Source organism: Myotis daubentonii, chromosome 4 (genome assembly GCF_963259705.1).
Source record: "Myotis daubentonii chromosome 4, mMyoDau2.1, whole genome shotgun sequence".
NCBI classification, from domain to species: domain Eukaryota; kingdom Metazoa; phylum Chordata; class Mammalia; order Chiroptera; family Vespertilionidae; genus Myotis; species Myotis daubentonii.
The window spans coordinates 93,252,178-93,265,877 of record NC_081843.1 but is presented as its reverse complement, the minus strand read 5'-3'; the positions used below and the strand labels follow the sequence as shown (position 1 = coordinate 93,265,877).

The window sequence follows — 13,700 nt, the reverse complement described above, 5'->3', positions numbered from 1 at the left end:
CAATGTGTACTTCATCTTTTAAAATATAACTTTGATGAAACTTTTATAATTAATGAATGTAACATGTACCAACACCATAATTTAAATCAAAGTTTATGTTCCTGACTTCATTTATCTCATATTGTCTTCATTTTTATCACATTTTAAGCACATTTTAATACAAGTGCTTATTTCTGCATTTTAATCTTTCTATAGATTGCTTCAATACTTAAGCAAAAAATGACTTATATAGTGGTGGACAAAGTAGGTTTATAGTTGTGAGTATGCAAAACTGTTTATTCTTTGATTTTTATTAATTATTGTATTATTTGCCATACAAACAACTGTAAACCTACTTTTGCCCACCCTCCTATATTTCTTAGCCAACAAATTAGTTATTTCAACAGCTGTATAATGGGGTTCATTTTTCTATATGTGCATTGAATGGCATATTAAAAACCCAAGTTCAGTGTATATCTTGATTTGTTTCTTCTGCTGAGATGTCTCAAATTGTTCTTTGTCTTAGAAAGTCAAAACATTAGCTTTCTGTATCTAAGTGTTTTTAGGTCTTAATCAATTTTTCTTGCTGGAAAGTGCTCTTTCTGCTCTAAATTTTTTTCCTCATTAGAAGTAAATATTTCTAACAGCATAGGTTTTCATTCTTTTTTATTCCTAATACATTACTTCTATAACTCATAGGTACTATGAATGCTTATATTGTATGGATATTTTCTGTCTTTGCTGCTCTCATTTAAAATTTATTATTTTATATTTAATTTTTATTGGGATGTCCTGGATATAACCTCTGGCATTTTGTTCTAAGTGTGTATGTCAGAGTAAATCAGGTTATAGAACACCCCTCTAAAATAACTTGATATAAAAAAAGTCAATTTGGTCACCACTTGACATAATGTACCTTAGGGATCAATCAATAAATGTTATAAGCTTCAAATATAATGATCATTGAGAAAAACACACACAAACACAGGAATTTCTGGTGAGAGTTGTATTAGTTTTCAAGAATAACTAATCTCTTCATATACATGTTAAATACATAAGTCAACAACTATGCATTTCTACCAATATTCCCAATTTGAAAAGAAGAAAGTGATTGCACTTCTCTTTTGTTGTCTTTGTGTAAATTATGTGTGTGCTGGTATATATCTGTACAAGAATATGGGTCCTTTTAATACAGTGAAAATTGAAACCATGGACTGCAGATCACTAAGATGAATGAAGGGAACAATTTTACACCATGGGCAAATTTCTCACAAATATAACTTATAATCAAGTGTATTAAAATAGAATGTACAATTTGTAATCAGGTTTTTTTTATTCCCTTTTCCTTTATGCATTAATTGGTTCTTTTAGGGTCAATATTTTTGGCTGGTTATATTACCTTCATTATTCAATTTGTTCTGGTAGCCCTAAATACCTCCTAGTTTTGATATCTTTCCATATTTAGGCCTAAAGGATCAATTTTATTAATGCTAATAGTGAGAGTCCCCTTCTTTTCAATATCTGATCTCTACACTAGAAAAGTGGGAAAGGAGTTTCAACTTGAACGTTTTCTCATAATGTTCACAGACGGATGTCCATATATCATCAGTTAACAGAACAAGGACAACTCTATACCAGTTGCACAACCCTCTATTACAGAAACCAAGCTTCTACTATTTAAGTTGATCTGATTTTCAATGAAGGTATGCATTTTACAGATTCAACCACTATTGTTTTATGTAAAGAAGATATGTAATTGATAAAGCTAAACCTAAAAGAATACATGAAGAAAGTTCTTCATTTTAGTCTAAAACATACCTTAATTTCCTCTTCAATTTGTTTATTATTAGTATATAGAAATAAGATTTTATATTGATTCTGTACCATGAAATTCTCCTCTAGATTTTTATCAATTCTTAATTATATTTCAAATTAATTTGAATTTTCTATATTAAATTTACAAATACAGGATTACTTCTTAGTTTTTAAAACAGATGACTTTAACTTTTTTCTTAATTTCTATTTTTTAATTTCTTTCCTTAATTGCACTTGCTCAAACTTCTGGATAATGTAGAATATAAATGGTAAGAGTCTTGAAAGCATTCAAGTTATTACCATTAAGTTACATGTAAATTGTAGGGTTTTGGTAGGTTATTCTTATTAGGTTGAAAAAAGTGGATTTTTAGTTTTAATATGGTAAGAATGTTTATGATTAATCAGTGCGGAATTTGTCAATGACTTCTCTGGAAATGATCATGGGGTTTTTATTTTTTATTTTATTCATAGGAATAATTACTATTGATTTTAGGATGCTAATTTGTATTCCTGGGATTAAACCCTGTTTGACTATGCAGTTTAACTTTTTATATATTGCTGAATGTTTTTTTCTTATTGAGTATACATGTGTCCATACTCATGAGAGATATAATCAATAATTTGTGTAATTCCTTTTTCTAGCTTTGGTATCAAAATAATACTGGCTTAAAGGAATGAATTGGAAAACATTAATTTTCTGAAAGAATTTGTGATGGATTGGTATCACATCTTTGTGTTTTTGGTACAACTCAACAACAAAAAAAATCCCTCTGGGACCAGTCTCTCTCTCTCTCTCTCTCTCTCTCTCTCTCTCTCTCTCTCTCTCTCTATATATATATATATATATATATATATATATATATATATATATATATATATATATTATTTACAAAACCCTTCTAATTCTGTAACAGCAGTAGTGATGCTATATCTTGCATTATATACTTTTTTGACAGACTTGTGTACAGATTGGTGAAGGAGCATAAGGTGAAGACCATCTTAATAGTGCTGATAGTTTATAGACAATGGGTAAAACTTAACTGGATGGGAATATAGCATAAGAACAGTTAAAGACCAAAAAAGAGATTTCTGAGTTACATTGAGAAAATATACATGACTGCAGCGCATTTGTTTATCTAAAACTAAGCTAATTCTCCTTTAAAGTTTGTTTCCACTGATGGTGGGGAGAAATAAAGTTCATTTATTATCATCAAACTAAAATAACACTGTATATTTATGAATATATATTACCATTTTAATCAATTTAAAATCTAATCTATCTCTATAAAAGACTGTTCATCTCTTCCATATGGTCTTCATGCCCTTTTTTATTCCAAGGATACAAAGATAAAATTACATATTCTCATAGCACTGGTCATGGGTTCCTCTTTGATATATTCTCACAGAAGGCTAAAAATACTAACATTTCTAGCAAATTTTTGAAAAATGTAAACAATAGTTAGTCATCATGCAATGTAAAATCAAAGTTTATATACCTATTCACTATTAAATTTAAGAGCTATTTGGTAAACACACATACCCCATGAACAATTATTTCTAGAAATTAATGGTAAATGTTTTAAATTATGATGATAGCCAAAGTAGAATTTGAAAAAAAAAAAGATTTATATAATTCCAAAGTGTTTTTGAATATTTGACATTTCCCCCCATAATCCATTGTCTTTCTACTGCAATTTTACAAGTAATTTAATTTTTAATATGATTCACAGCTGATTGGAGCTATCTTTATTATATTTTCCCCTCATGTACTAAGGTTTCTGGAGTCAGAAACACAAGGATAGAGTGGTGTCTAATATTAGTATTCAGTGATTTTTATATAGCCTAAGTCTTAAAAGTTCAGTGCTCCCAGACTGAGAAAAAAATCATTGGTGGTGGGTTGCTTTAGTAAGAGCAGTTTCCAGGGAGTGTTGGAGAAAAGGAAGGTCAAATGAATTAGGCATTGAAGATTGATCTAAAGAGTCAGCAAGGCTGGAGGGTAGTTTGAAGGGAAGCACAGGGACAGGGAAGTAGCTAAGAAGTGTCATTTCTTTTCCTTTGAGATAAATGGGCAGTTTGCTTATGACAGAAAAGACTTGAAATATTTGTATAATGAATAAATGAAATCATACATACAATGAAGGTGGGATAAAGAAATGTGAAAAGTAAACTGGCAGAAAAAATGTCCTAATTGTTTCTAGTCATTTTCACAAATATAATCAAATTATATATATATATATATATATATATATATATATATATATATATATATATATATATAAAACTGTGTTATGAGAAGGCCATATCTACCATATCTAGCCTGTGAAGTTTTATATTTTCATTGTCTAACACAGTAGTAGCATTCAATGAATACTTAAAGAAATGTATATAAGTTCTATAAAGAAATACAAAGAAAAAGCTAAGAACCATAAAATGAATAGATATTAGTCCTAGATAGGTGAGAACACCCTTATTCCACTAAAATTCAAGACCAGGATTGGAGAGTGCAAATAATTAGGAATTGTAATTGCTCTACATACTTACTGGGTATTTCAAAGATGGCTGCACCATTTTAACTGTAATTTAGAATATAAGAACTCTATTAAGGAAAATTGAGAAGTTGCAAAGGTGATACAATTTAATGATGTAGTTTTTTAGAGCAGGTATAAATAAGCATTGTGAAATTGAGTGTAACAAGAATAATATGTGCCATTCATATCAGATTGTGCCAATATTAAGGGATTAATGCATTCCTCTGTGCTTCCACAGCTCATATGCATTTATTGATGATTTTTTAACAGATTCCTATCTGTTACAATGAATTGTAAATATCTACTCAATTCCAGAATAGATTGTATGCTTCCTGAAAGCAGAAACCATTTTCTAGTCTTCTTTATAGATTAAACCCTAGTATAGAAATAAGCACAAACATAATAAATGCCCACACATAAACATTTTAAATTACTAAACCAAATAGGAGGAAATGCATATAACATTTTGAAATTTTATATAAACTATAGAGTATTCAAATGACCTCAACATCTAAGGTAATTAGTTATTTGTTTCAGTTTGAACATCACTGGAATGCATGAGTTCATGAGGAAATTAATATGCATTTACCATTGAAATCTTTGAAGCATAGGCAAACATCTTAAATTGAGGACAGATCATAAGAATTCTCACTTCATATTACACAGCGTTTTACAAAGTATCATACTTTAAAAAGATATTAGCTTGTAAGAACATGTAATAAATAACTTCAAAATGGAATGCATATTTAATTTTAAAGGGTGTCTTTAACATTTATGTAAAACATTTTTTGTTCTCATTCAATAGAAACTTAGCTGGCCACTGGGTAAAGCTAGCAATAGAACTACTGGTCTGCAATGTGTTAATAATATATAATATATGTGAGATATGCTGACTTTGCAACCTATTAAAAGTAATAATTATAGATTATACTTGTGCAATTTTAGCAAGATTTAAATGTGACTTTGAAGTTGCCTTTCATCACATGCTAAAAGGGACAATTAAGTAAAAATATAGTTATAGAAGCAAATGTCCAAATCAGGTGATGATAAGTATAAGTAAAACTTACTAAGTCTTAAGTGTATTAGAGTCATTATGCTAATCCCATCGTATGTCTTCCTTCTACTCTCTCCAGACCTCAGGAATTGGGTCCAGGCATGCACCACACATCTCCTCATTCTTTGGGGAGCAGCATCTACCCACAACATTTACTTAGCATCATGACTAGCAGGAGCACAGGAGAATAGTAAACCCACAGGAACATTTAAAAGCTCTGCATTTATCACACCTGATGATACTTCATTGGCTGAATCTTATTGTGTGGTAAGGCCCAAATAGTGGGCTATACACTAGTCACGGAGGTACGCACCGCCCAAAGAAATATTTTTGTGATGGGTAAGAAGAGTAACTATTCACTGGATAATAATCTGATCTAGTACACATTGGGATAAAGAAAATTCACAATTTTAGATAACATTGGACCAGAGTAAACAATGCTTTAAAAATATGGCTAAAGAAAATGAAATTGATTTCATAATAAAGTTATTTTCAATTATAGCATGGGTCCCTGCAGGAAATAGATGGTGCATACACATTTTAAAATTTGGGGATTGTTAATAAAGGGAGAGTTGAAGAGAGATAGGGTATAAAAAGTACAAATGATAACACAGGGGTTTGGGTTAGCGAAAGCGGGACTCTGTTAATACTGCTACCTCTTGAGAAACACATAGGGGAGCCATGAGTGGAACACACTGATAAACTGCATCAGAACGACTGGCTGACAGAAGTTGTGTTGGATCTGGGCAGTCATTGACCTGTAGCTGTAACCCCACAGGCAGTGAGTCAAGGAGATAAATATCCAGACTTACCCATTGTCATTCCCTCCTATAGCTGTCTGCTGCTCCACTTTGGTTATATCTAGAAAAAAAAAACCAAGAGGAGTAACAGTCAACCTCACTGATGAATTTATGTAGAGTGGGGAAGTCAGGGGCACTAAGATAAGAATATATCCTGAATAGTGCAGCAAGCAAAAAAAAACACAAAAAACAAAACAAAACAAAAACATTTCAATATAACTTGCAGGTGATGTTTGATTGACTCTTTAATACTTTCTCCTTCATGTACTTCTATTATACTAGCATTGTGCTATTATATATACTGTCCCTGTTTTAGGGAACGCTATAGAGCTGCAGGTAGTGAGCTCATAATTACACATCGCCTCTCAGCTGTCCTGTTTTGTCACAGCCCATAATGAGGTGACTTAATATTAAGAATCAAGATTAAGATCATCTGGGGTGCTCTACTTGTCTGAAATTGTGTGCTGTGTTTTTCAAAATCTGTACGATGGATATGAGTGTGTTAGAGTGTGAATATCCTCATGCGTAATGTTTAAGGACCCTGCCATAATAAACAGGTCACCTGGATGTCAATCTAGCAAATGACATTAACTAGAAGATTTTTTTGGTCTTTTTTTGTGTTTTAAATATTAACACACTCTTTTTAAAATTATATTAAAATCAGGCAATGGTCTGACAATAGAAAGGCTGCTTATGGAATACTGTTATGTTAAACTTGTCACACAGGATATTAAATCCTTACAACTAAGTTTTTCCCCAGAAAGATTAATGGAAACATCAATTGCTTTTCAGAATTGATAGTTGCTGCTTCGAAAGGTGGTTTTACACAAATACTAAATTACAAAAGAAAAAAAAAATCCTTTATAACACAATGAATCACTTTATTTCGGTATGCATCCACATCTCAGCAATTAGTGGTCCTGAACAGAAACGTGGAAAAACACAGCCATTAGCCAGGAAGTCAAGCCCGCCAATTTTGGGGTTCTGCCGTGCACATCGAGTTCTTTCTTAATCCTTGCTGAGGACCATGAGAAGCTGCAGCACCAAAACCAAAATATGCCCTGAATTCAAGCTTCTTTTTGTTCCAGTTGTCAAATTCCAAACTAGACCCAAATGGATTGCAAAGATGACCAAATGAGAGCTCTGTTTAAAACTTTATTTTGTAAAAGCAAAAGCAATGATAGGAACAACAACAAAAATCATTCAGAGGGATCACATGTGCTTACAAGTGTCTTCTGTGGCCTTCCTGAGCTTAAAACACAAACATATCAGCTGATGGCATCAGAGAGCGGCAGGGCTGCGGACCCAATTTTCATTTCCTGTGCTGCTGGAGAATAAATGAATGTGGTTCCAAAACTAAACGAGGGAGGTCAGAGACTCTTTCCAACCTTGCCCGAGGGCTTCTGGCCACAGCAAGGGAGTGTCATGGAAAGTGTTGGGTGGTGATGGTGCAAGAAAGGGACCTGAAGAAGAGGAAGGAGGAAGCGGCACCCCTCGATATATAGGTGGTGGGAAGGCCCCGAATTCCTCACCAAAGGCCAATTTCGGAGGGGAGCAGAGGGGGTTACAATCTATGCTTCGGCCAAGGGTGGTAGGAGAGAATAGGAAAAGGATGATGGCTTGGAAGGGGGACGGGCATCATTTAAGACTTAAAAAAGAAACCAGGGGTGCAAAGCACCCACACACCCAGCAATAGTCCTACAGGCTGTGACCTGAATCCTTCACATTGACTCTAACAAGCCACCCCAAGCTGGAGGGCTGTTGCAGGGAGGAAGGGGGTGGGGGGGGGCAGGGAGAAGGCAGAGCCCCCAGGCCATGTGATCAGCAGCAAGGTGATTGTGTGATGTGTCTTTTCACAGTTGAGTTAGATGTGCCCCAGCAGTTATGATGGGAATCAATTTAAATCTACTTTCTGGATCCCAGAAGTTCAACTATGTGGACAGTGGTTATACTTGACAGGATGATTTATTACAGCACAATTTATATATTTCAAATGGACAACAAGTTACTATCACTTGTGGTATCTGAAGATAACCTGCCTTTGGACAGGGCTTCCTTCCCAGTACTCTGATGTCTACAAGACGCATCTAGAAAGGTTACTACTGTGGAAAATGAAGACTGCTTAAATCGAATGGGGGAGGGTGGGCTTGTGGTTTTCTTTTTGATTAGTTGCTGTAACACTGCCCTTCAGGTGGCTGAGGGAGGGATGCATTTTCACTAGTCGTCATTAGATGCTGAAGCTCGTGCAGGACATGTTTGATACTATATGCACGATTCCATTTCTCTAGCACTAATACGGCCTTTGGGTCCACCGCTCCATTAGAACTATTAACTCCATCCATATTAATTTTTGTTACAAATCTTACAACGGGGGGTACGTCGGGGTAGTTAGGTCCACATTCTATTTTAAGGTTGTATAGTCGGTCTTCATAAACTGTTCTTGGAGGCCCAATTATCAGCGCTATCCATCTTGTAAGTGTCATGTCTCCGTCATCTTCTAAACCCCAACTGATTGTGCCAGCTCCTCCTTTCTGGCCTTCCTCCAGTTCTTCCAGCAGTTTAAAATGGCGAGGCACTCTTACTCCCGGGACCGTGCTGGCTGCCATCTTGTGTCGCTGTCGCTCGAAGGCCTGCCTTCGCGTGAAGTTTGACCTTAAGAAAGACATTCAAATTCTGCATGTGTCAATTTCAGCATTTATAATAATTTATATATATATATATATATATATATATATATATATATATAAATAACAGGAACGATTATATTACTGGGAAAGGCTTTTCACTGATGCCTTTTACATAATAAGCATTCAATAAATATTTGCTGCTGTTATAGTGGAGAATAAGTTATGTAAGGCCATACATTTGATGATTTCTAACAAATAATTTTTAGAATAAACATGAGAAGAGGTGACAAAAGCACTATAAATATTAATAGAATAAATGTTTAAGAGTGCAGTATGTTAAGCAAAATTTTGAATTTCAGTGTGTGGAGATAATGAAAAATAGTGTACTTGTTTCTCGTGTGTTTATGTTACATGATTTTATGAGCCTCTTCACTGATACTAAGATGATTTTTCTTCAGTATTCATTTGAATATTTTAATATTTCATGAATTTCACTATAAAATGTTGAATTTTATGGAAAAATACCTTTATTATTTTTTTAAAATGCCAGACATATAACTTGATTTGTGTCTGTAATGCTATTTTCTGCTTTCAACATCCAGGAAAATACAGGATTCACTTCTTGAGACTTTAGGAGTTGTACAACTTTGCTTTGTCTATTTCTAGTTTTCAGCACATCTCCATATGTCTATCAACATCTTTTTACCAGTGGAACTAGCTTCCATGAAATATTGAAACCACCACTTTCAAGGGAGTATATCATATAGGGGTTCAGAATGTGTCTCCTCAGAATGTGCCACTTTGACATAGAGATTATTTTGAGCTGAAGATATTTGAGGCTGAAAGAGTCAGGAAGAGCTTTTACTTCCCCCTTAACTGCCTAAAAGAATTTAGGTAGAGGGCTGGTCTAGGAGGAGACTATTACCAGAGATAACCACCAAGAACATGAGCCAGGTGAGGTAGACTGGGCCAACTTAGCAAGGTCTATTAGTTCACATACCCCTCAGTTTCCCTTTGCCTCTTCATGGCCCAACAAGTATTTATCTACCAAACATTTGCTTCTCTATCTTCTTATAAATTGTTTCCTCAACTTAGAAGTCCCAGACCACTACTCTCTTCTCCTTAACTCACAATGACATGGATGCTTTGATTGTCTGACTGTCTATGGGCCTTATGTTATTAGGCAACCTCTGTAAACATGGAATTAAGTTTGTTTCACTCTTGTTAATCTGTCACATGCCGATTTACTTCTTAGACCAGCCAGAAAAACCTAGAAGAATAGAGGAGAGACTTCTCTTTCCTCCCCAACATTCACATTGTCTCCACAGTAGAGACCACACACTCAAGTCTATTTTCTGAGTAGAAAGAGCTGAACCACCCCTTGTGCTTGGCCCATGGAATAATCTCAACTTCAGAGGATAGGTTTGTATTTTACATTCAGGTTCCAAAGTAAGTAAAAAATATATTAGTCCCACAATCATTATGATATCAATTAAACTAGAATTATGTGCACAACCATATTATAGTTAGTACTCATACCTTCTGCTTCTATGTCTGGAGCACCGGACAGTTCTAAAAAACACATGCTTAGTAAAGTCGAAGTGGCACAGGGGAGGTGCTCGCCATAGAGGCCTGTCAGCCTAACCTAGGAAAAAGATCCTTTGCTAGGTGGGTAGACCCCACTGCAAGCCCCCTAAATCTTGGGAGGTTAATTGGTATTTTGAAAAAGATCCTGGTTAGAATTCGAGGGGAACAAAACTCTCCCTCTCTTGCTCCCGACCTACACTCGCCCTGTTCTTTCTCCATAGCCAGGTGGGCCTATAAACCACATGGCCCTGCCTGCTGTGCAGACCCCACACCGGCCCCAGGCCAGGCGGGAGCCTGGGTACAGCAGCAAAGCAACAAGTTGTAGTCAAGAACACAAGCCAAGATCGCCAAATGCTGGACGGGGACTGAGCTTTAATTTGGCCCAGGACCTCTGGGCATTGACTGTATTTCTGAGCCCGAGTTTCCATGGCGGGACAGATGGAGATGGGACATTGGGGAGACATTTTTGATTTTGCATTGCAAATCAATATTACCACCAGATCCCATCCCTCGTGTGAGCCCCTGGAAATGCTTTTCCTTGTGACACCACAAGAAACTCACTTCCACCGGCAACAAAATCAGCACCAATTAGCAAATATAGATGGTCTAGTCATGGTAGGCAACTTCCCTCCTAACATCCTCCAAGACTTTTTCTACTGGCTTTCCCTGGAGCCTAAAATTATCTTGCCATTTATTTCAGCAGAGTTGAGGTCAATCTCTCTACTAATATTAGTCGTCTTGACCCCTCTCGGAATAGTCTCAAATAAAACCGTTGCCTCCACTTGCCTGGTGCAGTTTTTATTTAACAGCCCTAATCTAACATAACTAGAATTTCTAAAAAGGAGGAAATCGGGACACAGAAGAACAAGCTCAGGGAGAATTCCACGTCCAGATGAAAGCAGCGAGTTGAATGATGATGCAGACGCCAAGAAATGAGATGATTCCCAGAAAACTCCCAGCAGCTGGGAGAAGGGCATGGGAGAGATTCTCACAGTCTGCAGAAAGAACCAAATTCTACAACACTTTGATCTTGGATTTCTAGCCCCCAGGAACTGCAATAGAAACATCCTTTTTAAAAGCCAACACAGTTTTTAATATATACTTGGTTATGACAGCTCTAGGAGACTGGTGCATCATGTTATATAGTGAAAAGATCAAGGATTCATTGTTAAGATAGCAAGTCTTAAAGACCAATTCTGTTGCTTCTTAGGTTTGAAGACAGGTGAATAACTTAAATTTGTTAAGTCTTCACATCTTCATCTGCACATTTGAATGGCCTAACATTTGAGAGGGGTTGACTCATAATAGGACTAAATGAATATTTTATTTTGTTTGACTGGTCAACCAATACATAACAATTGTCTTAGGTTAAGACAACATTAGCAAAAAGTAGTTTCTAAAAACTGTAACCAGAGATGAGGCACTAAGCAGCACAGAAACCTTAACAGATGAGGAAAACCTGAAATTTCAAAATTTCATGATTTTTCAGATTTCTGTTTTTTTAGTTTCCCATGGAAACTAAATGATGTTAAACTTTATCCAATGCACAAAACCTTAAAAGTGTCTACTCTATTCCAACCTAGCTTATTTGATTGATATGTAACATAGTTTAACGTAAACAGATGAAAATGGCTTTTCTGTTTTCATGAAAATCACTGTACACAAGGGTGGAGACTCTAGTCAAAATAAAAACTTATTTTTTTAAGGGAGCATAAGTAGAGTCACTTAGAAAGCTTCCATTTCTACCATAAACCTCAGCTTTTTTTTTTTTTTATCACCAACATATGCTTTTTAACACTATTTCATGTTAATGTTGGTGTTTAATAAATCAATGTGAGAGATAGTATAGCACTTCTATTGGTATAAAAGGAGAGGTTTTTATAACAAGACGCCAACTGTTTTATGAAACTCTGGTTTTTCTAGTCCTCACAAAGAGCTGAGGGAAAATCAATAGGGATCCATTTAACGTTTGAGTGACTGCCAGATTGACCAATTTTCATGTGAGACAGTGTGCCATGATCTTTAAAAATTTACACTAATCACACATGAAACAAACAGTAGTAACAGCAAAACTTTTATAGTAATTTTTAGATGTGGCGGGCTGGCATGGCCATGGCATACTCAGCCCCAGGGTGCCTTATGTGCCGCACCAGCTCAGCCAGGTTCAGTGACCCTGAGAGGGGGTGGTGAAGGATGGAGAAGAGACAGACAAGAGAAGAAAACTGGGTCTGGGTGGGACACTGCCCTCTCTGATGGGAGAGAGACAGTGCCAGGAACTACAAGCCCTGTCTTTATTTTATAGCCAGATCCCAGGAGGCAAAGTAAGGGCGTGGTCAAGATGTTTACAACATTCTCCTGAGTTTCAAATCTACTCAATTACATGCACCTGAACTCTATCAAGCCCACATCACTCAGGCACGTGGGCCACATGTTCGAACCATAGGTTCAAGTTTACAACTATAGCTGTTGACTATAATTGTGCTGGGAGGGCTCTGCCCTCCAAGCTGGGACTTGCATGTGGCCATGAGAGGACTGGGCCCTCTCATTAGTTCAAGGCTTGAACCTGTCCAAACACTGTAGCCGCTCGCTCTCCACATTTAGAGAGAGAGAGAGAGAGAGAGAGAGAGAGAGAGAGAGAGAGAGAGAGAGACCTGATAAGAATAATCAGGTGCAGCACTGGCCAGGGTGGCTCGGTTGGAACATCCTGTGCACAGAAAGGTTGCCAGTTCAATTCCCAGTCAGGGCACACACCTAGGTTGAGAGTTCAATCCAGAACCTGGGTGAGGACAGGAGGCAACTGATCAGTGTTAATCTCATACATTGATCTGTCTCTCTTTCTATCTCTTTTTTCTCCATCTAAAATCAGTAAAAATCATAACCTACAGTAAGGATTTAAAAAAAAAATCAGGCTAAGAACAGAAACAAATGGTGAACTGCTTTGTTGTCACTTTTTCTACTTGTATTTACCACAGGGAAAATCCTTTTAAAGGTAGTTAAATCAGTTTAAGAATTTAGATATTTTTATTTTATGATCAGTAGACCATATCAGTGTCTGTAGTCACAGACTAGGTGAACTGAATGCTTTCAGCAAAAATACTAAATTTTATCCAGTAAACAATGGAAAGCTATAGAAAGGCCATTAGACAGAGCCTGCATTCTTTTAAGTACTAGTTTCAATCTCCTTAATCCTAGGTTAATTAGCAACAGCCTCTTAAATAATTATATCAGTCCTTTAATGAAGTGAATTTTCAACTGGTGTGCCACAGGAATTTTTTCTTTTTTAATGCAATACCTGACAGGGGCACTGACC

The 13,700-nt window shown here is 35.9% G+C and overlaps 1 protein-coding gene across 2 annotated transcripts; it reads right to left on the bottom strand.

Annotated features, from left to right (window-relative positions):
- Positions 1–8,341: 8,341 nt before the first annotated feature.
- Positions 8,342–8,782, bottom strand: LOC132232449 (ubiquitin-conjugating enzyme E2 variant 1-like). 2 transcript variants are annotated; one of them, XM_059691869.1, is made up of 2 exons: positions 8,616–8,782; positions 8,342–8,489 (listed from the first exon to the last, which is right to left on the bottom strand). In XM_059691869.1, the coding sequence occupies exons 1-2, from the start codon at positions 8,780–8,782 to the stop codon at positions 8,342–8,344; spliced, it is 315 nt and encodes a 104-aa protein (XP_059547852.1). The 2 variants fall into 2 exon arrangements, with proteins under 2 accessions (XP_059547852.1, XP_059547851.1); XM_059691868.1 differs by having other exon boundaries at positions 8,342–8,782.
- Positions 8,783–13,700: the final 4,918 nt, after the last annotated feature.